This window comes from Centroberyx gerrardi, chromosome 5 (assembly GCF_048128805.1).
Source record: "Centroberyx gerrardi isolate f3 chromosome 5, fCenGer3.hap1.cur.20231027, whole genome shotgun sequence".
Lineage (NCBI taxonomy): Eukaryota > Metazoa > Chordata > Actinopteri > Beryciformes > Berycidae > Centroberyx > Centroberyx gerrardi.
The window spans coordinates 7591961-7618714 of NC_136001.1; the positions used below are offsets into that span (position 1 = coordinate 7591961).

The window sequence follows — 26754 nt, forward strand, 5'->3', positions numbered from 1 at the left end:
AATAACTCACCCTGAGGAAGAAGGGGAACTTCCTGCCGTAGAATCCCACCCTGAAGAACTCCGGCTCCAGACGCTGCTGCTCCATGATGTTGTCGTAGTACGCTGCCTCCATTTTCTACACACACACACACACCAAAAAGATGGTAATGATGATGAGGAGGATGCCAACTGACACTGACTTCTCTATTTTGGAGGAATTTGAAACATTGTGACAGGCTGACAAAAATTAGAAATACACTACCAGTCAAAATTTTGGACATGCATTTTCTTTATTTTTACTATTTTTTTGTAGAATAAAGACATCAAAACTATGAAAATAACACTAATGGAATTATGCAGTGACCCAAAAAGTGTTAAACCTAACCCTGACCCTAACCCTAAGAAACAAATTCAAGCATTTAAGCAGAAGCCTTTAGATCAAAATGGCTTTAAGATAATGAAAAACATAGAACATTCAATCAGGAGTGTCTAAACTTTTTGACTGATAGCGTAGATGTTTAGGTTTTTTCACTGTTAATCTACATATACATGGTTTGGATGGGAATCTACTGGTGCCAGTGAGGGACAAATGTGAACTCTACTGGTGTGTTTCCTGTTTTTACCTCAAAAACGTATACAGGGATTTCCATGAAATTTGGTGAACAGATAGGCCTTGGGCCAACAAACAATTGATTAAATTTTGGTAGCAATCCAGATCTGGGATTTCTGGAATTAAATGATTATTGTTTATAAGCCATAACTATGAAACTTATGGAGATAAGATTTCAAATCCTAAGGGTCAAGAAATCAATTTAACTTAAACATATAAGTGATAGGAATGATGTCTTTGGATGTAACAGCAAGTTGAAGAACTGTTCAGTATTGATGGAGGTTTAAGCTCTCCAAATGCCTTCTAGTGTTCTGCTGTATGTAGCTATACCATGCAATACTTCACAACATCAAATAACAGAAATTGTATTGTGATAGTGATGGTAGTGATACTCACCCGTATCCAGCTGAGACTCTGGTAGTCATACAGAGATTCATACTGGAAGGCCAGCTCCCTGCACAGAGGTATACCATACTCCCAACACTACCCCACACACACACACACACACACACACACACACACACACACACACACACACACACATGCACACACACATTTCCTTAGCTTGGCCTTAATGAAAGAAGTGCATAACCAATGTGAGTGTGTGTGTAGGTGTACTGTATGACCCCTTCTGATGGCCTTGTTTAAGTAGTGTATGACCAGGTTAGTGTGTGTGTGTGTGTGTGTTAGGGATTCAATATATCACAATACAAAAATGTGACAAAATGTATCATCACAGTTTCACAAGCTCTCCATCCAAATTATATGATCCACACTTTGTAATGACATTTTTAAATTGTTGTTTACATTCTAGCAGCCAATACCATCGCTAGAAAGATTTGTGTCTCAGAAATAGAACATAACAATATAACAGAATTCTGCACAGTCAGACTTTGTTGTCATTGAACTTTTATTTAGTACATCGTATCGTGGTTGTATTGAATGGTGAACCTCGTATCGCATATCGAATCGTATCATATGACAAAAGCATACTGTCCCATCCCTAGTGTGTGTGTGTGTGTGAGCGCCCCACCTTGCCCTTGTTGAAGTAGTGGATGACTTTGCGGCAGAGGCCCTCCTTGCGGTGCCACTCGGTCTGTGCAGGATAATGGAGGAACTCTCTGAGTGGCCGCTCCTCCCAGTGCAGCAGCTCCCAGTACAGCAGCAGGGTGAACGCAGCCTCTGTGGACACACAACACAAACACAGTCAACAGGCTTAGTGTGGCAGCAGTTTACTTTCTGTTGCCACTGTTTTAATGTGTTCAGCATGGAGGGCAAACAATCAAAAGCTGCCAATCTTCTCTTTTTCCCTTTAGTTCAGTTCGTTTGGCCAGGTGAGAACAATGCCATGAAAATGCGGGTCTCAGTCCTCTAACAAGAGAACTGCTGTGTGGTTCATTCAGAATGATAATGTGATCCTACGAACTACAGGAAACGACCCCAAAACACAAGGGTTTATGGGTATAAAAGATGGATGCTGACATCTGATAGCCAGTAATTCATCAGGCTTGAAAGCCTAGCAGAACAAACTGCAGTCTGGACTGATGCTCATATTCAGCTACTTCCTCATGTGTTCTTAACTGGTATGAACACCAGAGAAAGTAAATTACAGCAAAGAGCGCAGACCAGTCCATCATGCTTAGCTAATGCTAATTACAGGAACTGGAGTCAGATTTGTTTTGACCCCCCTCGTCACCAAAATCTCTAACCTGCAGGATGACAGGTTGCCAAAACTCTGTCCAATAAATGAGCTGCTTGTGAGTCATGTGACTTTTGCTTACAAGTCCTGGTTCACTTGTAACTTGGCAGTGTGAACCTAAATGAACCAAATACAAAAACACAACAAAGTAAACTTTTCCACTAACTATTCCACACATCTAAAGATATATGTGTGTGTGTGCCATACCAGTGTAGTTCTCGGCCTGTAGGTGCATGTCACACAGTTTGTGGATGTAGCGGATGTACATCTCCTCCTTGTTGATCTCTGACTTGTAGAAGTTCTGAGAAGATTGAACAAAACACACAAACTAAATAAAAAACTAAACACTGGACTAACTGCTACCAATCCTCTCACCACACCATGGTAAAGTTGATTGAAGAGTTTGACAAAAACATCTGTGTATCCCTTTAACCCAAACCCCTATAAAGCTATGGAGCTTTTTTCCTATCTTTATTCAAGAGCCTGGTCTTTCAATTTGAGAGCATGATTTATTGATTTCACGTTCAGATTTTGTAATGCTTTCCCTCAAACCCTGCCCTCGAACTCAAATAGCTACTGCTTGCGCTTAGATTTGCTCTGCTTCTGCTCAAACTGTATGCTGCACTCAGATATAATGTTGCTTGCACACAGATTTCCTGCGCTCCAGCTTCAGCCTTTCTCCTCGCACCGCTGCTTCTGTGCGCTCGTGAAACGTCTGCTCTCAGATTTCTGCTCTGCTCTCGGATTTCTGCTCTGCTCTCGGATTTTTTGTGCAACAACCCTGTCAAAATTCCCCAACCAATAGAATGCCAGGTGTAGTGTTGACCAATGAAATGATTCCTGCCTCGTTGCGATTCCTGCCTCGTTGCGATTCCTGCCTTTTATTCCAAAAGTTGTAACTGATTTAATTGTAGATTAAAGCGAACGCGCCCGCAACGAGGCAGGAATCATTTCATTGGTCAACACTACACCTGGCATTCTATTGGTTGGGGAATTTTGACAGGGTTGTTGTACAAAAAATCCGAGAGCAGAGCAGAAATCTGAGAGCAGAGCAGAAATCTGAGAGCAGAGCAGAAATCTGAGAGCAGAGCAGAAATCTGAGAGCAGACGTTTCACGAGCGCACAGAAGCAGCCTGAGTGCGAGGAGAAGGGCTGAAGCTGGAGCGCAGGAAATCTGTGTGCAAGCAACATCATATCTGAGTGCAGCATACAGTTTGAGCAGAAGCAGAGCAAATCTAAGCGCAAGCAGGAGCTATTTGAGTTCGAGGGCAGGGTTTGAGGGAAAGCATTACAAAATCTGAACGTGAAATCAATAAATCATGCTCTCAAATTGAAAGACCAGGCTCTTGAATAAAGATAGGAAAAAAGCTCCATATAAAGCCAGATACGGGTTAATACCAGGTGGTATAAATCTTACCAGCAGGTTAACAGTGCAGCCAATCTTCTTATTCTCCGTCTCATCTCCCTTCATACAGTCCCTGGGGAAAAGACGAGACAAATCAGGTTAATCGAAAACACATTGCCGTCTACAGTGGCGTATGTACACACAATTTTTAGGTATTTACATCAAATACTAGACACAGGCTGGCTACACAGCAAAATCAACAATGGTAACAATGGTAATTTAACTCTGAGAGTGTAAAAATCAACACTATGCCAGTGTTTCTAGAAGTTAATAGAGTTAATTCAACACTTTTAGATAGTTTTGAACAGCCGCCCCACAGCAATATCAGCTCTCTGAGTGGAAAGCAATTTTCCAATCAACATTTGTCAACTCCAAATAATTGTCTCTGAAAAATCAAAACTGGGAAATGAGTTGTAGAACAAATACAAAAGTGTGTGTGTGTGTGTGTGTGTGTGTGTGTGAGAGAGAGAGAGAGAGAGAGAGAGAGAGAGAGAGAGAGAGAGAGAGAGAGAGAGAGAGAGAGAGAGAGAGAGAGAGAGAGAGAGAGAGAGAGAGAGACTGTATCTGACCTGTAGTCCAGCAGTCGCTCCATCAGCCGAGTGACGGAGGTGACGAAGGAGATCCCCGTCTCTCTCCAGGTCTCCTGCTCGATCTTCTCCAACAGACTGCAGGGAAACAGACAGAAGTTAGACGTCAAATCTACAAAGCTGATCATAAACTCAAGCTGTTCGCTCAAATAAGCATGATATCTGAAAGAGGCCGCACGTGAATTTGCGCCATGAATCGCCATTGTAGAAAAACCTCATAACTCCTTTTAAAGTGTTTATTTTTACTTGAACTGAAGATTAACATGGTGCTTTACAGACGTGTGATCCTGGGATCCCATGAAACACATTCAAAACCTAGAGTAAAATTTAGAAATCGCATGGCCATCAATCTGTAAATAAGCCTGTCTTTGTAAATTCCTGAAAAGTTGATTTTGTGGAGATACAAGGTTTGTATAAATGGTACTGTCCAATACCAACGGACTCCAGAAAACAACAGACAGTGGCAAGTACGAGTGTAAACACGGGTCAGTTAGCTCAAATTCAACAGCGAGAATGGCAGATGATTTGTTTTCCTTGAACTTCTTCTCAAAATCTACTGTTACTGAGAGAGATACATAACGTATTTCAACAAGTGGAATGTCGTCCCATCTGTGCCGACTGAGCAGACTGTAAACAATGACAATCTTGTTAAAACTAACTAACGCTGTTTTCTGTGCTGCCTGCTGAGCAGTTCATTTAGCATCTAGACTCATCTAGACTGACTGAAGTGATCATTTCAAGTTGTAATCTGTATTCCGGACCGGGACGTTTTACCCAGAATTGTATTTTTGGCAGAGTGGAAAAACCTCTGAGACAACATTCAGACCATGTGACACTAAAGGCCCATTCACACCTAGAACGATAACTGTAAAGATAACTGGAACTAGAAAAAGATTTAAATCATTCTAAGTTAATGGACAGTCTGCCTTCCTATAAAAACGCATGCAAATCTATAACTTAACTATATTTCTGGTTAGATCTCAGAGTGATTTTTTTGGATGCAGCCAAACATCTTCAACCAATCAAATGAAAGTTGTAAAAAAGAACAAGGCGGGATAATTTGGTATCTCACTGCAGCGATGCTTCATCTGCTGAGGATCTGATCACAGATATCGCTGTAGTGTGAATGCTTGAGCAACAATGTATCGTCAAAGTTTATAGTTATCTTTATAGTTAGCATTCTAGATGTGAAAGGGATCTCTCCATTGAAGCCCAGACTAATGAAATTCTTTTAGGTGGATCAGCAGCTCCTTAAGACAGGGTGAGGCAGGTTTCTCTGCAGGTTTTACAGACTGACACTCCTGAAGCTGCTGAGTATAATCAGATCCTCACCTCCATCATATTAGCGAGGGACGACACTGACTGGCCCATATCTGATTTTTAAAAGCCCAATATCAGCCCCATATATTGGCAAAAGGGATTTTTTGGTGGAACCCTACTTTAACTCTCTTCAAACCGTCCCCTTCAGTGTAAGTGAAGTCTTACCTGGGGTAGGGCCCAAACAGCTGGGTTCTAGTCCCGCAGCACAGAGTGAAGCAAACACACAACGGCAGTGTTAGAGCAGAAAAACAGAGAGGAAGCAAGTTATTCTGTTACCAGACAGACAGAGAGAGAGAGAGAGAGAGAGAGAGGAAGGGAAGAAGGATTCACACTGTATTAAAACTACAGTGAGACAGGTTAGAGGCAGACAGCGGGGGACGGACAGATAGAGCATGTTCTTGTATTTCCATACTTATGAGGACCAAATGTCCTGTTAGGACTTGGGTTTAAGGTTAAGATTAGAATTAGAATTAGGATTAGGTTAAGGTTAGGGTTAGGGGTTAGGAAATGAATGTAGTCACATGTGTGTGTGTGTGTATGTGTGTGTGTGCGTGTGTGTGTGTGTATGTTTGTGTGTATGTGTGTTCCTCACAGCAGACTGAAGAGTTCTCTGTAGTTCTCGTCTCCTTTCCCCTCAGACACCAGGCTGTCCAACTTGTCAATCAGCTCAGCCTCCACCTGCACGCACACACACACACACACACACACACACACACACGCACACACACACACACATACATCAGTAAAGCTGTTTTTGAAGTTGCTGTTTTTGCATTGCTCCCAGTTGATCACATGAAAGATGTGTTTCTGTGTGTGTGTGTGTGTGTGTGTGTGTGTGTGTGTGTGTGTGTGTGTGTGTGTGTGTGTGTGTGTGTGTGTGTGTGTGTATGTGTGCACCTGTTTGAAGTTTCCGTTCTTGCGTTGCTCCCAGTCCATCATGTCGTGGAAGATGGGGATCATGATGTTGCGTACCTCCACCTGAGGGACCAGCGTCACTCCCAGGAACGGACCGATCATACCGGGGATGAAGTGGATCTTATTCTCACCTGCAAGCATCACACAGTCATGTATCAATCAATCAGTCAATCAATCAATCAGTCATTGGGCCTCATGCAAGAACATTTTCGTATTTTTATCGTAAATTTCTCGTACTTTTTTCGTGAGGTGGACTCGTACGAGTGTGCCACGTCAGATTCACCAAACGCTCGTATCTTCAGAAAACAGTCGTAAATGACCTGCGTAAACATGATGAATTCCACCTGTTCTAAATGAACGCGCGTTCACGAGAATAGTCAATTAGCATAATTGACGCCCCTACAATACTATATAAGGTTAGGCGTCCGGCCCATATGTCGGGAAGCTTCATTCATAAAAATGACACGGAAGACTAAGGAGAAGTCTACCAGCTCTGACACTGAAGTCCTACTATCAGAAATAAGTCAAACAAAGCATATAATATTTAATATAATTCAATAGTGGAATCAAAGGTCCTGCTAAAGCCAAGGAATGGGAGAAAATAACTTGTGCTGTTAATGCAGTGTTGTCTGTTGTGCGTTCCCTTACGAAAATCAACTATAGTATTCCTATACATTTTAGATGAATACTAAATAAATATCCCAACAAAGCTAATTCCCTATAGGAATATTATAGTGATACTACAGAAGACAAAAATACCATGATAAGGTCAGTATAAACTCACTATTGAGTACCACAGACACTCTTAAGTCCATATCGGAGTATTATAGGAATATTATAGGACTATAGTGATTTGTCGTTAGGGCACAGTCACAGAAATAAAAAAAAAAAAGAAATGGCTTGACATGAAATTAGATGCAAAAAGCAAGGCGATCCATGACTATAACAGGAGGGCCAGGAGGAATTCTCCGTTACACAGACAGATGAAAGAATAGGCCTATACCTGCCATAATTGGCGATATAGCTGTCAGGTGTTCAGCGATGTCGCCCTGGACAGCGACTTGCACCTCAACCTGGTAAGACCTAAAGCCATTTCTCTTTTTAAAGTTTAGATTCACTTGCACCCACATTAACGTTATCAACTGGAGTAAAATAGCCTAGAAATCAGATTTATCTCCCTCTATAATGTATTTCCCCCAATACAATCTAACCTTGCCTTTGTCTCATCTGAATGTTTGTCAAATAACCTGGCAAATTAGTGTTTTTTGTTTTGTCGTTGTATTGAGCGCACTTATAGGCTACTATGTAACCCAGATGGATAGCATACTTATGAGATTTTATGCGGCTCTGGTAAAATAAATTACGCACTACCTTCTTTTGAAAAAGCCAACAGTGCTCCCTTGCTATTTTTCCTATGACTATAACCACTGTACTGCTTAATCTCAACATGATTATACATTACTTTACAGAGTCATTTATATATTCAAACTCAACATTTCTTCAAAGTGACAGAGATACAATCCATTAGTCAACAACAACGTTTTTTTTTTTGCTTTGGAGAACGGCAGGTTGATTGTACGTGACTCGTACGACAGGTCTGGACCACTCGTAAATTTTGTTCGTACCTAAGAGAAAATTCTAAATACGAGAAAATTGGTGAATGCGGCAAGTTCTCGTTCTCGTTCGTAAATCGCTCGTACGAGTGATTTACGAACGAATCTGTGCGTACGAGTGGTTCTTGCATGAGGCCCATTGAGTCAGTCGGTCTGTCTGCATATCAATCATATCAGGGACGAAATGGATATTATGCTCAGATGGCAGAGGATGGCAATTCATTTAAGATTTTAGATTTAGAATAGAATAGAATAGAATAGAATAGATTCATATGCCGTTGCCTGTATTTGTTCAACTCAAATTAATTAATTTATCTATTCATTTGGAGTAGCAGTTCAAATGATTATTACATAGCTTCTAACAAACTAACTAATGATATTCATAGTTGCTAACTGAGATGATTATTAAAGGAAGCAGTGAGAGTTGTGTGGAAAAATTCTTGCAGCTAAGTTGTTGAATTGTTTATATCCATTATATCCATTAGATGTCAGTGTTGCTGAGGTTAACAGTGAGTGTGTGTGTGTGTGTGTGTGTTGGACTTGCTGTAAAGGTTGAAATGGGAGAAAATGCATTGCTACTGCATCCTGCCTGATTTTATCGATGTTTTCCCTTTCCTTCACCGGCCCCATGCCTCTCTTCCAATTTTATGCCTGTTTCGTTCTGTTCACGTTTACTATTTTATTTCACAGTGTGCTGCACATGTGCAACAATATAATTGACATTGTTTGTCATCTTGAGTTTGTTTTTGATGCGTTGTGTTCTGTTACCATGTTTGTTCTATGACATTACTTCTGTTTTATCACTGAGAAACTAAACAAAGCTAAACAAAGCTAAGCTAAACTAAAACTTCCCTGTGTGTTAGAGAGTGTAGAGGTTCTTACCCAGGTTCTGCCACATGCTGAACAGTTCATAGGTCATCATCACTCTCATGTCACCATACCTGCAGAGGGACAAATAAACACATGAGGCGGTCTAATACCAAATATTACTGTATCTCTCTTTAAGACAGTTTACTGAAGTAGTCTTTAGCTGCATTTCTCATCCTGTGTGTAATAACAAGGCATTTGATTTGAGAAGAAAATGAAAATGCAAATTCTCAGTTTCACACTTGAAAGGACAATGTATTTTTGGGGTGTAAGAGAAGACCAAGGAGCCGTCCGTTGAAGGGGGTAAATACTATGTACTTGTAAACAAGTGTCACAAATCACTTTCAAAAGTTGAATTTTTATTGAAACAAATGATGCTTGGTAGATCATAGTTTTGCCAGATTTACCAGCGAACAATTCAGAAAAGGCCTTAAAGGATATTTGTGTATTTTCAGGCAGTCAGGTCCCTTTGCAGTGTGAGTGTCATTGTGCTGAAACGATGTGCGTGAAGCACTTTTTGGGTTCAATTGTTGCAGATGGCATTGGCCCTCTGGGTGTGGGACAGCAGCGCTGCCTGTGAACTGGAGGTACGTAAAGCTCTACTGTGCAGTGACAAAGACTTGAATGCAATCAATCATGTCATGATGGCAAAAACTAGGAAAATAGGAAGTCGTGATCTGCAAGGTATGTAGGCTTGCCGATAAGCAAGGCAACATTAAACTGATGAATCTCAGCTTGTAGTCTGACGTGACAGGAGAGTAGACACAGATACTGTATGTCAGCATAGAATCAACTGGATTTGTAATTGCTCCACAGAAACTCATTTCCCAGTGTTGATTTTTCAGAGACAATTATTTGGAGTTGACAAATGTTGATTGGAAAATTGTTTTCCACTCATAGAGCTGATATTGCTTTGGGGCGGCTGTTCAAAACTATCTAAAAGTGTTGAACTAACCAAACTAAACTGCTGTCACTTTAATGCTGACTTATACACAGCAGTCCTAGCCTTAGCCTCATGTTGATTTTTTCACATTTTTCTGTAATTTTTGCCTTTGTTGTGAAATACTGAATAGCTTTCAGCATCAAGGCCTCCTCTGATAATCAAATGAAACAACCTGAAAAGAGAAAATCATTCTTCGGCTGAATTATTCACCACTCTGGACTATGCAGCCTGTGACGCAAGTGGGCATCGATTCATTTTAAGGGGTCAGGAGCCTAAAAAGATTGAGAACATCATGTCATCATGTGCGTATATTTGCTGTAAATTCACAACACACAGACACAGAGGCCGGCCTGGAGTCAATCTGAAACTCTGAAAGGAAGAGAACGAAAGATGAGAAGACAGAAGAGACACAGAGAGAGTGAGGGAGAGAGAGAGAGGCAGAAAGGGAGGAGTGGTAGATGGAGAGAGATGGAAAGGAGGGATGAGAAAGAAAGAGATCGCATTAAGTACTGAACCAAAGTATTATTTTTTTTTATTCTCTGCCATGAATCAACGAAGGAAAATCATTGCTGTTGCTGCAGCTGTTTATCTATATCTAGGAGATACGGCCGTGTTTGCAGAGACAATCAGCTTCTCCTCCATGATGAGAATGTGGAACTGTAGGAACTAATATTTGGCAAGGGGGAGTATTTACACAGCGGACATTTTGCTCAAGTCTGACTGGGTACCGCGGTGCGATTTTCTGCCGCCTCGGGGTTAAAGTTCACCGATTTCAACAAGCGGTTTACCACTTCTACTGAAAATGAATGGAGGCGGTGTGGCCACCTGGCGAAACCGCTTGCAGTGTGTCTTTAGGGAGAGAGAGAGAGAGAGAGAGAGAGAGAGAGAGAGAGAGAAAGAGAGAGAAGATGGAAAGAGAGAGAGAGAGAGAGAGAGAAAGAGAGAGAGAGCGCAAGAGGGCAAAAGAGAGAGAGGGATAGAGAGAGAGGATGAGGATAGCAGGTAGGGCAATGATAGGGCAGTTGGGTCCGTATGAGAGTGTGTGTGTGTGTGTGTGTGTGTGTGTGTGTGTGTGTGTGTTCATTCTTACTTGTCTAAGACCTTCTTCCTCTTGGCCGGGCTGAGGGTCTCCAGCTGTAAACTGGGCTGGTTGATGTACAACACCGCCAGGCTGAAATAGGAGTTCCACACCTGCTCACACACACACACACACACACATCAAGACAGAGTGAGTATATGCTTTAAGGTTTCAGTCATTGAGAGTGAATGATGAGGAGAAGTGCTGTGAAAGAAAAAATCAATATTATCTCCATCGTCATTGGAAGTGAATCATGTTGAAGCGGTGGCGGTAAGATAAAGGCCAGTCTGTGCCGGTCCTGATGAGAGAAGAAGAGGCTGCAGGCAGGGAGGTGTTCTTCACAATGAAAAATAATGGTTCTGAACTGTTCTTTAAAAGGCTGTGTGGTTCCACGAAGAACCATCACCTACTAAAGAATCACTTTATTTAGTGGATGGTAGGCTTGGGCCGATATTCGAAATTATTGAATATCACAATATTTTGTGAATATTGATATTTTGTGAATATTGCGATTAAATCAGCGTCCACCACAAAGCAAATGTTCTTTGTCTCTGGTTAATATGCAACAAAAGTCAACTGGTCACCTGTTTATTTCTGAATGATTTTGGATGCTGAAACTTTATTTCTAACAACCTTAATTCTCCTTTCTCCTCCTCTCTTCTCCTTATTCCTCCCCTCTCTCTTCCCAGCATTGCCATCTGTCTCGCACTGGCACTGTGTGTGTGTGAGAGACACAGAGTAGATGTGGCATACGTGTGTGTGCTTGTATGTGTGCGTGCATGCTTGTGCGAGTGACTCTATATGTGGTGAGCAAGTGTGTGCGAGTATGAGCATATTTGTGAGCATACAAGTGTGTGTGTGTGTGTGTGTGTGTGTGCCAGGCCTCACTGACAACAGGATGAGAGACCGCTGGGTAGAGAGCCGCAGGGTGTTCAGAACAACACGGCTGGTTGGATTGGAGTTTCACCGTGTGTGTGTGTGTGTGTGTGTGTGTGTGTGTGTGTGTGTGTGTGTGTGCCATAACTAAGCAGACAACATCAAATTGAGTCCCTCATGCACCTCACACCTTGTCAAAGTTACACACCTTGAAATCAAAGCGGTGGTGTGCATGTGTGTGTGTGTGTGCATGTGTGTTTCTGTGTGTATTTGGCACCATATGTGTGTGTGTGTGTGTGTGTGTGCGCAATAACACAGCAGGTGACAACAGCATGTGTAAAGCACCAACAACCTTGTCAAAGTCACACTCCCTGAAATCAAAATGTGTGTGTGTGTGTGTTTGTTTGGCATTACACACACATGTGGGTGTTTGTAAGGACTTGGCAGACAACAACATCTGTCTGTGTGTGTGCGTGTGTGTGTGACAGAGAGAGAGAGAGAGAGAGAGTGTGTGTGCGTGGCTTCTATATGAATGTGTGTGTCACTGTCAAAGTCACAAACCTTGAAGTCAAAGTCGGCTTCTGTGAAGTTCTTATGCAGAGCAGGAGACAGATACTGAGCCGTGGTCACGATGATGCTGCAGAGAGGGATGGACACACACACACACACACACACACACACACACACACACACACACACACACAAAGGTCACAAAAAGTCACAAACAAATCATTCATGGCACACAGCCTGTCATCTTAAAGCATGGAACATTTGGTCCAAGATGTGTTCTAGCATATGTGTGTGTATATATGCGTGTGTTGTTTGTTGTTTGTGTGTGTATGTGTGTGCACGCATGCAAGTGTGTGTGTGTGTGTCTCCCTTTGTGTTTGTGTAAATGTAATTCAGCAGTGTACACACATCCAAAGAAGTGAACAGGCTTTTGATAGAGACAGCAGGAGAATTAAACGAGAAACCATGTGTGTGGTTGATTCACGAATGAAGAATGATTCAGCCCAAATCATTGTGGATATATTTGTCATTATGTGTCATTATGTTGTCATTATGTGTGTGTGTGTGTGTGTGTGTGTGTGTCATACTTGCTGGTGAGGAGCCTCATGACGTTCCAGTCGCGGGGGAAGATGCTGAGCTTCATCAGATTCCTGAACACACACAAAATCTTCAGCAAGAACTCCTGAAGCGAGAGAGGAGAGGGGAGAAAAGGTTTGAGTGTTAGTTTCTCTCAAAATCTCAAATTAAAAAGTGGATGAATTTCTCAAATCGCTACTCTGCTACCAGTCTCCTATGGTTTTACTTTGATATTCTAAATTATAAAAAAGACGATCAAATAAAACATGTGAGACAAGTGAGCTATAGATTAAAAGTGAGAAAAGACCCAGAGGGTAGTGGTAGTTCACTGGTTTAAGATGTAAATTTGTGACTTGAAGGATGCTAGTTTGAATCCCGGGGCTTTCTCGTCACAAAGACACTGTTCACTATTTCAACACAGTTTCCCTCCTTCAAGCCACCACCCTCAAAGTGTATCCGAAGCCAGTGAAACTCAAAGATACAAAGCTGTGGTTGCCCAGAGGTGAATGTTTATCTGCAGGTAGCAGTCATTCCCCCTGCAAGTTCTCCCCCAGGCTATTGTGGTAAATGTGTCCTTTGTAAACCTGTCTGAATAAATGATGGATCAAGAAAAACATGAACGTGAAAAGGGCTCAAATGCATAAAGTAAAAACTGTAGATGAAGAGATCAAATGTGCATAAGCCACAGGCTGAGCATAAATGTGCGTCTAAAAGCACAACAAGGTGCATAATGAGGGTCTTAAAGATACATAACAAGTGTGCATGTGAGCTTCCTGCCATCATGCATGTGAATCAGGCTCTATAGTGCATACTGTATGTGCATGCCAAATGGGGTCTGTGCATAAATTATATGCACATGAATAAGCTCTGCTCCATACATCAGGCAGCTGCATACACACACAACAAGCCTACAAATGGTATTTCTCTCTGTACCATAACACCATGTTATTGTTACTGAACACCCTGTGCTTCTAATTTCTACTAAGATTTTTCATGACTATAACAAACTGGAAATCCTGTTCCAAACCTGTCGTATAATTTCAAAAATTCATAGTTGTCAACAGGAAAATGAAAAGTGAACCCTTCTGAAGTTAGAGGGTCAAGGTTCATCTGACAGCAATGAACAGCACTGCATAGTACAGTAATGATATGCATAATGATTTCTAAATGCCTCTCGTTCATCCAGTTTTCCTATGGGAGTAGCATAGTGATATACATGAAAAAAATAAATATATCCATACTTACACAGGAGGCAAGACTAAAATCCATTCTATTCTATACAATAGCTTCATATGCATCTGAGGATTTTGTCTACCATACGCTGAGTAAATCCATTTAGGTTAGGGTTATTCCTTTCTCAGTGAATCATGGACACATGGACCCTAAGATGCAGCCTAGAAAAGAACCTTCCCACCTGCAGAAGCTAATAAAGCATATCAAATCAAATCTATCTAATCTAGTATTCTCACTTAGGAGCGCCTGAGAGCCCAGGATGTCTTACTTTGAGGATTGCATAATTGTAAGGCTCAGGGGCAACTCTGAGGCATTACTGTTGCATTATTAAAGGGAAATACCACTGAATTTGAGTCTTTAGGTTTCCCTGAGCCATACTAACAAGGCCTTTTCGTGTACAGGCCACAGTGGCTGGTAGTTCCCCAAATCACACTCCACTTCCAATGTTTTACCAGCCAGCTAGATTTTAAGAACAGAATAGGACTTCAACAAGATGGGTGGTAACAAGCCAGAGTGGCTGGTGAAGTAGACAAATTATCATGTGGCTGGTGGCTGCTGCAGCTGTGCTGCTCCCACCCTCATTGCTATACACCCTCCTTTGCACCCTAGGACCCTAACTTACACCCTTAGATGCACGTTTGCAATGACACTAGGTTTACATACGTTGAGTTCATTCCAAGGGAAGTTCTCCTGAACCCTCCTTTGCACCCTAAGACCCTAGTTTGCACCTTAAACACACCCTTTTATTTGCACCTTTAAACCTTACTTTATAATATAATGTGATACTTTATTGATCCCCGTTAGGAAATCCTCTTGTTGCTTGGCTCCCTCCACAGGGAGGTCAGAGGTCAGCAGCTACAGAACAGCATCCCTGGAGCTGATCACGATTCTGGGACTTGCCGTGGACACTTCAGCAAGGTAGACACCTTGCCGTGGACACTTCAGCAAGGTAGACACCTTGCTGAAGTGTCCACGGCAAGTCCCAGAATCGTGATCGGCACAGGGCTTGAACCTGCGTCCTCTTACTCACTATGTCACCCTAAGATAAAACCTAGGACACCAGTTTCCCCTACCTTGAGTTCCTCCTTGCTCTGGAAGTTTTCCAGCAGGTGCTGGAAGTGAATATCCGTCATCTGGCGGAGGAGGGACAGGAGGCAGGACACATACTCTCCCTGCCAATAGGAAGCCAGGGATAGACATGTGAGCCAATGGCATGGCACCAGGAAGCAGCAAGAGACCAATCAGAGCACATTAAGGAGGAGATGAGGACAGCAAGGTAACAGAGATGGAAGGAGGTGATGTGAAGGGAAAATGGTGGACAATAAAACATTAATTAACTAAACATTAATCAATTCCTCAAATGTATTCTCTACACAAACAAGACAGAACTCTAAATACTAGACATGATCTACCGAAGGCAAATCATTGTCTTGACATTAACTACAAGTATATACTACATTTTAAATTTGACATTCAATATGACATTTTTATAACTAAACCTTGACAATAAATCTCCACAAATAAATATACAAAGGGTAGGACACAAAGAGCAGCAAAGCTACACTAAAAGTTAGGCAAGGCACAAGCATGCAAAGAGAGGATGAGAGAGATGGATGTGAAGAGATGGAAAGATGGATAAGTACATGGATGGATGAAGGGATGGATGGATGGAGAGATGGATAGCTGGACAGATAAATGATAGATGGCTGGATATAAGGATGGAGGGATGGATGGGGGGGGTGAGGTGAAGCAGCAGTAGTAGTAGTCGTATTGTTAGTTACTAACAGTGATCTCCGCGGTGCACTGCGGACAGCGTTGGCCCCTTACCGCCTCCTGCGATTGGCTCTTGCTCATGATTGACAGCAGGGTCTGCAGGAGAACGTCCAGCAGGGACTCCACCATCATCTCCACCTCCTCCTGCACCGACGAATCCTGGAGGGAGAGGCGGAGAGAAGAGATGAGAGAAAACAGGGAAGTGGAGGGGAGAGAGGAAAAGGGATGTGGGTGGAGAGAGAGAGAGAGAGAGACAGAGAGAGAGAGAGAGAGAGAGAGAAGGATGAAGTGATGAGCGAAAAGTAGAGGAATGGTGATACAGGAGAAGAAGGGGAAAGCAGAAGGGAAAAAGGGGAAGAGGGAGAGACGAAAGCCAAAGGAAAGGAGGAGAGAGGAAAGAGGGAGAATTTCAGAGTGACTGTGTCTGTTCGTGGTTGTGAGTGTCTCTATCTGTGTCTGCATTCACATTATTGACATTGTTTTTCCCAATACATTATTGGGAAAAACAGAAATTTCACATGAAAGCCATTTCAAGTCAGACAATGAAGTCAGAAAGTTGGAGGACATTTTGCTATACCTGATTTTCCAAGTTATGATGCAATGATGACTTTTAACTTTCTCAACTTTGTGGAAAAATCAAGTTTTGTGCCGGTCAACGGTAAGAAAACACTTAAATACACATGCACCTTTATTATACATTTGCTGTTAGCCAAACTAGTCACAATATGTTTTTAAGCAAAGCAAGAAGCAGCCAAATCCACATCATCCTTTTCAGGACGTCCATGTTTGTTTATCGTTTGTCTTCTGGGTTTGATTTTGTTTGACCAGCCGACTTGGAAATCCCGGATGTCAGACATTTCCACCTGCACATATGTGTACATGCATGTCTAGTTTATTTGTGTGTGTGTGTGTGTGTGTGTGTGTGTGTGTGTGTGTGTTACCAGTGAGCTGGTCTTGATGATGGAGAATATAGAGCTGAGTATTCCAGAGCAGATGAGCAGCTCTTTCTGCTGTCTGAGATGGAGGTGGATGTGATGCAGGACCACCGGGAGCAGGATCCTGCGAGACTCTGAGGGCGGACACACACACACACACACACACACACAAGGAGATTATTTAATATTAATATTATTTTGATGCTGGTTATGCCAGGACAGGCTCTGCGGTTTAGAAGGCAGTGAATGCTTCGCCTGAGAAACCGCAGCACAGCTAAAGAGGGAAAGCAGATCAGATTAGCATGATGGAGTCATTTATTATTTGTGTGGAACGGGCCGCCAACCTTCAGGGTTTCATCTGAGCATTTGTGGCTGAGGGTTGTGAGGAGATTATATTTGGTTACAATTTATTTGAGAAAATGGCTGGAAAAGCTGTGCTTAACTGATTTTAAACAGCTAAAAGGCTAAAAGACACAAAGTGGAGGCTTTATACCTGCTTTCATAAAACAGGAGTAACTCGCAATTGTCATCAACAGGATGACGCAAATGTGCAATAAATCTTTTATTTTTAAGCAACAATCAATCATTAAATGTCATTCTTCTGCCAATCAATGAATGGTATGAGTAAGGATTTTCAGTTAGCGCATTTACATTTAAATTAACTGTTAAACGGACACAGATATGTGCTTATCAGGCATCTTACAACAGCTATGAACACAATTCAGCCAATCATAACTCTCTACTTTACAATGTAGTAATAACACAAAAATAATACACAAGGATGTTCTTCATGGGAATTATCAGTGTGGTTAGAAGATGTCTCTGACCAATCAGGTTGCTTGGTTGTAGCTATATGATGAAAAATAGGGTCTTCAGGTGTATTTAGGTGATATTTGGAAAGATATCTGTCTCACTCTCTCATTTTTTACTCATACATATAACATACTCATTCATTACTCTTACATTTGAAAGAGGAAGATAAATCGGGGGCAAAACAGTGCAGATGTGCGTGTCTTTACCAGGGAAAGAGAAGAGCCTGCTGTCCACGGTGCGGGCTATGGACTGCAGCTTGACCACGTCCATGGACTGTCCTATGTGCACGGTGGACGGCATGCTGCCCAGCGTGCCGCGCACAAACTCCGCCACCTCCTGCACCGTAAACATCTGCAGCAGCTCGTCAAAGATGGCCGGAAAGGAGTTCAACAGAGCGGCCTGGAGAGGAGGAAGAGGAGGAGGAAGAAGAGGTTGAGTGAAGACGAGAGAGGAACAGGAGGAGAGGAGGAAGAGATAGAGAGGGAAGAGATAGATAGAGTGGGGAGGTAGAAGAGAGGAAGAGGAGAGAGAAAGAGAGAGACAGATAAGGAAAGAGAAGGTTAAAGAGAGTTTGTGTGTTTGTGGTGTAGTGAGAGTGGAGGCGAAGGTTTCATTCCAAAACGCCGTATTTCCATTTGGAAAAGTTATTTATTTATTCATTCTCTTTACCCACTTAATACTTTTCAGGGTCATGGTGGGCTATCCCAGCATGCATTGGACAGAAGAGAGGTCGCCGGTTCATCGCAGGGCGAACACACAGACACACACACAGTCACGCCTATGGGCAGAGTCTCTAATTCATCTGACTTGCATGTCTCTCTTTGGACTGTGGGAGGAAACCCAGGTGAACTCCACACAGAAAAGACCAGGGCTGGGAATTGAAAATCATTAGTCTGCATTACATAAATAACTAAGAGTTACTGAAGGTCTTAGGTTGGCATGATGTCAGTTTTTTAAAATAGTGGCTGTCTCATTTTGGGATTAATCTGCTCTTATAAACACAACGCACTGGCACAGATCACAATTACAGAGCACAATGCACCACTTCTCTACTGGCTCAGTGACGGGTGCAGTTATAATAATATAATATATAATAATGAATAATGCTGAGGTAACAATTATGTAATATTTGAGGAGTTTTGTTCTGAAATGAGGTATCCACCAATTACAAAAGTGACACCTACTCACACGATAAAGATTGATAGCAGTGAGCATGTTCACGGTTGAAACAAAATGGTTGAAATAACTTTTTTACAGACTGGCTTATCCATATTTTAGATATTTTACAGCTATAGAATCATGAAATTCAGTTCATGTTTTTTTTTATTTTTTCTAAAATGGAAATACTGCATTTTGGAATTCAACTCTTCATTTGGTTATGAGACATGTCAGAGGCACGTAAGAGAGTGACCAAAAACAAGTACTGAGGGAAAGATTAAGAGTCAGACGAGTCAGACGAGGTTCTGGCAAAAGGGGGGAAAAGTTATGAAGCAATTTGTCTGGAAGACACACAACAAAATGACATGATTCATAATCAAGTTGACACATAATGAAAAACACAACACAGGTAAGAATCTGATCGGTGAGGAGGAGCAGTCAGTGCTCAAAGGCACACAAGGGAAGCGGAAAGTGAGAGTGGTTGAGTCAAACATAATCAAACAGCAAAACAAGGATGGTGCAACAGGTTAGTAAGAACGAGTTATTTCTGAGTTTCAAGTGGTTGAACAAAACGGTTACAGGTCTTTGTTTGGGGTGTGTCAGGCTGGTGGTTTGGGAGGCAGCAAACACTCAGGTCCAGATTCACTAAGCTGTGTTGCAGGGGCAATCTGCACTTTCTCTTGTGCCTCAGTTGCTTGAGCTAAGAGCGCAGTTTCCATCTTATTCACGAAGAAATTTATGCAAAGTTGTGGCATGAACAAGCCCTCGAAAAGAGCACTGCTGAAGCAAACAGGATGTGTGTCTCTCTCTCTCTCTGCCTGGATCTTGCAGCAATGATAGAAGCCGTTCTGAATGGACAAACTCTGCACAAAGTCTTTACATCGCCTTTCAAAGGATCTTGTATGTGCTAAAATAATTTGAGGGAGTTGGTGTTGCAAAGTGCAAACTATTATGTATTATATAATTTACACATGCTTGTCCATGACAGTCGAAACCACAACACAGGAAGAAAGAGAAAGCAGATGAGATTAACGTGAGGAAGTTATTCATTATTTAAGTGAAGATGAGTAGCCATTCTTCAGGGTTTGATCTGAGTATTTGGGTTGAGGGTGGTGGTTTTGGCAACTTCCTGCCAGCTGTGACAGGGCACAGGTTTGGTGGTTTGGGCACAGGGTTGGTGGTTTGGGCACAGGGTTGGTGGTTTGGGGTGGGGGGAAATGACTGGGTAAATGATATGTTGTCAGTTCGAGGAAAAGTTAAAGGTATGTGTGTGTGTGAAAGCAGTCAGGGCGTGTGTGTGTGTGTGCAGTATTACAGAGGTGTGTGTGTGTGTGTGGTTAGGCTCACAAACAGCTGGCGCATGAGGGATCTGGGCTTCGTGTTCACACTTCACACAAGGAAGAGATGCTGTGGCTTTCATTCAGACGTCTACTTACTGACAGAGGAGACGGCCGCGGAGCGTTGGAGCTCCAGGCCTGAGTGCAGCTGGCTTGCCCGCTCCCGGGGACCTGTCCCGGGGCGGGGGGTTGGGCCTGGCCTGGGACTGCGGCAGGGGGCGGGGCTAAGGGAGCGGGAGGCCCGGCACCGGGGCCTGGGGCTTGGGTTGGGGCAGGACAAGGCTGGGGGCGGGGCGTGGAGGGGAGGGGCCCAAGAGGAACGGCAGGGACCCAAAAGGACGGAGCAAAGGATTGCGGGAGGGCAGAGATTGATAAAGAAGGGGAGGCAAGGAAGGAAAGATCCGAGGCACAAGTAGAGAGGAGTAAATAAAGGAGATAGAATCAGATTAAAGCACCTAAAAAGAGATGAGGAAACTAGAGTACCAGCAAAAATAATACACGCACCTTCAGAATAATTCTCCTAAATGCAGAATGGGAAACTTATCAAAACTATACAAGAAAAGATTATATAGATTGATAGATAGAAAGATTGTTAGCAGGCACAAAAGCAGATGGGAAACGTATCTAAACTACAAGCAAAGATAATCTAATCACCATGGGATTATAACAGTTATAAAAGCAGATAGGAGATTTATCTAAACTACTGGTAAAGACAATATAATCGCCATGGGATTATAACAGTTAAAAAAGCAGATAGGAAACTTATCAAAACTATGAAACTACTACTAAACATGTCGCAGAAACAATAATTTCAGCTGTGGAGAAATGGAATTGATGACACAGGGAAGCACATCAAAAAGTCACAATTTTGACATTTGATGCTTTTGAAAAATAGACAGATAAAAGAAAAGACCTGAAAAAAAGAACAGTTTGAAAAATCTGTATGTGGCCCCTGTGTGTGTGTGTGTGTGTGTGTATGTGTGTGTGTGTGTGTGTGTGTGTGTGTGTGTGTGTCCTCACCTGTGTGAAGATGAGGGTCTCTGAGTTGCGGCTGTCCAGGCTGAGGACGAAGCGGATGGACTGGAAGAGTTCCTGGATGCTCGTACGAAACTGCTCCTCCTCCATACCGCAAGTCGCCCGAGAGTAAAGGATACGAGACTGGACGATGAACTTAAACAGATACTCCAGGGCCTGCAAGTACAAGTGTGTGTGTGTGTGTGTGTGTGAGAGAGAGAGAGAGAGAGAGAGAGAGAGAGAGAGAGAGAGAGAGAGAACAAACAAAGTTTATCTGTATGTGCAAAACCTTTTTAGGATTGCGAAGTATGTATATTTATCACATCTTGAGTTATCCAAATACTGCAGATCTACAAACAGATCTCCAAAATCAGTTGATGTTTGAGTTTTTAAAATGTGTATTTAAGTGTCTATATAAAATATTGATTAATATGGTTATAATAGTTTTGTTTCGGGATGCACAGATACATCAGTATCGACCGATATCAGCTTTAAAAAGCAATATCGCTAACGGTTCGATATTATTTTTACTGCCGATATTTGGCTTTGATTGTGGAACTGGCAGTTTTGTGGCCTAATTTGAGAGTGTGTCAACTCTCAAATTAGCAACAGAATAAAACTAACATGGTCTTTTGTTTCTTATCTGATCTTAAGATAGGCATATCCGAAAAGCTTAAACTGTTTTACACCTGCATTTGCACTACGATTCTTACAACAATGCATATCGGTGCCAGTATTGGTCAATATGGGCGGGAAAATAACGGTGTTGGCCTCAAAAACCAATAACGGTGCATCCCTAGTTTTGCTGTATTGTACGAGAATACATGAGAAGATTTTTGTTGATATACCAAAACTATTCTGGACACAGATGGGATCTTGTAATTCCATGCCCATAAATTTAAGCAGATACCATGTCCAATATGTTTTATGATACATTTCATATTTGTATGGTGTTATAGATATACCAAAACAGAAAACAGAAAATAAAAAGCATTACATCTGCACCAGTCCCATACTAAACACTTCCTAGGCGGGTGAAGGAGTGCAGATAGGAAGCTACTGACAGAAACTGGCAAACACCCAGCGGACACAGGCAAGCTTGTCAAAGAACAGAAAAAGCCCCAAAACATTTGCCTCCGAATCCAAGGACGGACACTTTTCAAGTATGTGTCAAAACCATCCTCCATAATTCACACCGTCCACGTCTACATGGCAGTGTGACCCATTTGAGAGTAATGTCTGAGTCTGATGAATATTTCAGCGTGCTGAGCAGCGCTGGTCTGCTAAATGCGGAACACTCTGTAAGTCTGCTTGAAACGCTGCACCTAGTCTAAGTTTTTCCTACAGTACTGATGCAACTGTGACTTTCTGCAGCCAGCCTCTTGTTGACAGACTGACTAAGGCCCAGGACCTTCAGTGGGAGGAATTACATTGCAGCAAAAATGTTGATGAAAGCTTTTTGGTTGATTCTGGACTTTTACATAGCTGCGTGTGTGAGTATTAGTGGTAGTATGCTGACGATGCCTCCCTTTTTGCTTACATTTTACAAAGTGATCCATAGTCACTTGTTGCATATTGACAGTTCCTTATATCATTTCTCTTCTGGTGTGTTGCTTTCCGGCACTCTAATGCGATGCAGTTGACAATTTACAGTGGACGCCAGTTGTGTGAATCTACAGTACAGGGAACGAACAATATGGTGTGTGTAACTACCGGGTACCTGCAGCATTTTTTAGCTAGCAGGTGGTTGGAGGAACCACTAGTCATGGCTCCTTGTGTTGCTCTTTTACTCAAAGTTGAGATATTTGTACCTCCTCTGAGGGATAAAACACACTAAGCTCTCAGAACTGTCAGGAAACAAGTAACAACAGGTGAGTTTCAGTGAAGGTATCGAGAGAAAGAAGTCAGTCAGGGAGTTTGTTTTGTCGTCATGGCTCTTACCCTCATGGCCTCCTGAATCAGGTCCTGTCTGATCACCTCAGCAGAGCGGTCCATGTACCACTTCAGACAGCGGATCAGCTCTCTGGAAACACACAACACACAACACACACACACACACACACACACAAAGCACAGATAGTACATGCTTTATTTGAAGCTGCTACATTAAATTATAATACATGACATTTGAATATCTGAGCCACATCGCGCAGCAGAGACTGAGAAGAATTTTTCTAGTTGTTTGGAAAGGTCTGCAATCTGTAAATATGTTTAAGACTGACAGATATAATGACAATACAAAGAAAATGCTGCATGTGTTCGTCTTTTTTAAATTCCTATCTGGACCACTGGTGGTACAAAATCGGATTCCGAGGCATGCGGCCTTCATGCGACTTGTATTTGAACAATCAAATCAAAATTTGTCAGCGTTGCGATGACAAGAAGTAAATCTTACGTCATTCATCTGAGACAACTGTCATAATTTTGGAACCATGGCAGCTTGGATGAGCCAGCGTTGGCATGGAGGAACAATGGAGAGAAAGCCAAATAACCGACTTGACTGGTATTTGGGGAGACGCCTCAATTCAGTCAAAACTCAAAGAATATACATACTGGAACCGAAATGTATTTGTAACAAGCGGGAGAAGCGTAGCAACAAAAACAGATGTGACATCTTTTGCTTTATGTTACTCTGATCATGTGAGTCTTTTCGACATCACTGTCAGTTCATACTGGTATCAGATATGGCTCACATCCTAGAATACATATGAACAGTCATCCAAAAAAATCAGATATGAGCAGCTTTTCGGAACTGAGCATGAAGGCCTGCAGTGTGAACGGAGCCTGAGAAGACTTGTTCCATATAAAGGTGAAATGGGCAACAAAGCACTCAACTCTTCACTGACAAAGTGACATCAGGATGTTGGGAGAATTAGGAGAATTATAGTGACTAACCATTTAAGTACAATGATGTCCTGAATTGTAAAAGCCACACACACACACACAAACACATTATCCTTTAATGGCCGTATATTCGAGTATGGTTTGTAAGTGCACTTGAGCAGTGAGCCGCTCTCTGAGGTCGGGGCATGCAGTCGGGGTTAAGAGGCAGTTCAAGTGAAGCGCTTACTTGTAGGCCAGCGCCCCAGCAAAGTGCTTCTGGATGTACGTGTCCATTACAGGCCTGAAGTGGTAATATTTACTGTCCCTGAGTAGGTTGATAATGAACACCTGAGAGAGAGAGAGAGAGAGAGAGAGAGAGAGAGAGAGAGAGAGAGAGTGTGAGAGAGAGAGAGAGAGAGAGAGAGAGAGAGAGAGAGAGAGATGTACAATACAAGCTCAGCAGCAACAACAATAAAACCACCAGACATGAATTAAAAACAGGTTTACAGAGGAATATAACTGAGAAAATAAAAGCCAAAGTTCTATCTATCTATCTATCTATCTATCTATCTATCTATCTATCTATCTATCTAGTCACATAAAGACTCCCTTGAGTTTTCTGGCAACTGTGAAATCACTGTGAAATCAATAATATGTGTGTGTGTGCGTGTGTGTGTGTGACTAGAGCATTGTGAATATTCAGCGTAGTGTTTTTTTTTTTAATTACACACACACACACACTAGAGCATTGTGAATATTCAGCGTATTTTTTTTTTTTTAATTACACACACACACACACACACACACACTAGGGCATTGTGAATATTCAGCGTAATGTTGTTTTAAATTACACACACACACACTTACCAGTGACTGGAACACCAGTGGTCCATATTTGTCAGTATTGTCATCCAGGATGGAGAACAAGGTGTCCAGGATGTCTTGGAGAAACTGCCACACACACACACACACACACACACAAACACACACGACAGCTGGTTAGGGTTGCCTTGCGTTATATGGTAATTAAAGTGGGAAACATTTGGTCTTACTGGTAACAGGTGGAAAGCTTTTCTGCTCGGCTAAGCCTCACCTTGACTATCTCCTCTCCGCTGACGTGTCGCAGCCGGCCCAGGATGTCCATGACCCGGTCCGGATGGGCCTTCCACTTCAGCAGGGCCAGGAGGTCCACTGGAAGACAACAACGATGTCATCGAGCAGCCAGAAACACACAAAAACACAGTGTTGAGGTAGGGACACCAGGAAGCTCTGGTCAGGCCTTCCACATCAACAACACCAGGGTACACTATCCACTCTGATAAAGGGGATGGATGGATGGATGGATGGATGGATAGATGGATGGAAGGATAGATGGATGGATGGATGGAAGGATGGATGAATGGCTCCACAATTTGTCAATTTCTGATGTTTGTACAACCGTTATACAACAGTTTCTGTTGCTTATGGAGAGCCACAAAATCTGTACTCTGTACTGGATGTGATTTCAAATGTATCTAAACACAATACTTCAGCAAATACATACTAATTAAGTAAAAAGAAAAATTACTGACTTTAAAAAATACTCCAAAAAGTAGAAGTACACAAAAAAGCTACTCAATTACAGTAACTGTATGGAGTAAATGTATATAGTAAATAGTTATTTCCACCCTTGGACATGGCACAGGCTAAGTCTGAAAACAACGGGGGAAGTGGTGGAGCTGAAGCCTACCGTTCTGAGTGAGTTTGGTGGAGGAGAGCTGTGTGGAGATCCAGAGCGTCTCCTTGGTGCTGCGCTGGAAGATGAGGCTGGAGGGGATGCTGGGGCAGCTGTTGAAGTCCTCCTTGCAGCAGGGCAGGCCCAGGTACAAGGCGTGGTTACTGAAGGTTGTGTTCTCGTCACACTGAGGCCGAGAGGGGCGGAGCCAGAGACGGAACCAAGTCACATCACACAGAAACACAAAATGACTTTTCCACCTTATTGGAACGTACACCTATTGAACAATAAATGCCAAACAATTTAACTTAAAATGTTAACTTTCAGTTATATTTCTCTCGTATTTTTATGTCAGACTCCCATTCTGGTGTATTTTTAGTGGTTACTTTATGGCGTACCAATAGGCGTACATAAAGTTTCCAACCAAAACACTATCACAAGTTTTTGGGTGTTCACCCTCGAAAACCCTGTCTCCTTTTCCTAACAAAACCAAGTCCTGAATTTGTGACAGATCAACATTATGCACAAAGCACAGAGTGACTTCCCATGTCACTTCACTGCCTTTCTCTCTCCATGTTTGTTCTGGTCCAACATGCCCACTTCTGAACAGTCACTCCCTGTATTTTGTCCTGTTTCAACTAGAAATATGTTAAAATTACTGAAGCAAGACACCAGCAAAGTGCTGTTTCCTTGTGACTTTGCAGTGGCCTTATCCCATTAATGTAACTTGTGGAGGAAAACAATGGCTTCCAAAGTGAGGTCCGGGGACCTGCAGGGGTCCTTGAATGGAGGGGGGAACAGTGTGACACCAGAAAGGCCAGAGGATTTGGGGGGTGTAAGAGAAACCAACAGGCAATCAAGTGATGTGGGTAAATTTAATTATAACTATTATTTCCTTGAGTGATTTAGAAAATGTAACATCACTTGCTTGTACAGAAAGTGGGTCTAGGAAAGTCATGGAGGGACATTATGAAAG

General features: G+C 42.3%; 1 protein-coding gene across 1 annotated transcript in view; it reads right to left on the reverse strand.

Annotated features, from left to right (window-relative positions):
* The window catches only part of LOC139920067 (dedicator of cytokinesis protein 3-like), a 162550-nt gene that overhangs the window by 12328 nt on the left and 123468 nt on the right, over positions 1–26754 (reverse strand). The window contains exons 18-41 of the mRNA XM_071909971.2: positions 25794–25965; positions 25158–25255; positions 24932–25015; positions 24312–24412; positions 23183–23264; positions 21247–21418; positions 20327–20517; positions 17939–18131; positions 16926–17053; positions 15997–16143; positions 15285–15383; positions 12990–13084; positions 12454–12529; positions 11029–11129; positions 9011–9069; positions 6498–6646; positions 6193–6278; positions 5766–5792; positions 4263–4358; positions 3706–3766; positions 2496–2589; positions 1623–1771; positions 986–1072; positions 11–115 (exon numbers count right to left, since the gene is read on the reverse strand). Coding sequence (XP_071766072.2) covers positions 11–115; positions 986–1072; positions 1623–1771; positions 2496–2589; positions 3706–3766; positions 4263–4358; positions 5766–5792; positions 6193–6278; positions 6498–6646; positions 9011–9069; positions 11029–11129; positions 12454–12529; positions 12990–13084; positions 15285–15383; positions 15997–16143; positions 16926–17053; positions 17939–18131; positions 20327–20517; positions 21247–21418; positions 23183–23264; positions 24312–24412; positions 24932–25015; positions 25158–25255; positions 25794–25965 — 2652 coding nt within the window. The remainder of the gene's footprint in view (positions 1–10; positions 116–985; positions 1073–1622; positions 1772–2495; positions 2590–3705; positions 3767–4262; positions 4359–5765; positions 5793–6192; positions 6279–6497; positions 6647–9010; positions 9070–11028; positions 11130–12453; positions 12530–12989; positions 13085–15284; positions 15384–15996; positions 16144–16925; positions 17054–17938; positions 18132–20326; positions 20518–21246; positions 21419–23182; positions 23265–24311; positions 24413–24931; positions 25016–25157; positions 25256–25793; positions 25966–26754) is intronic.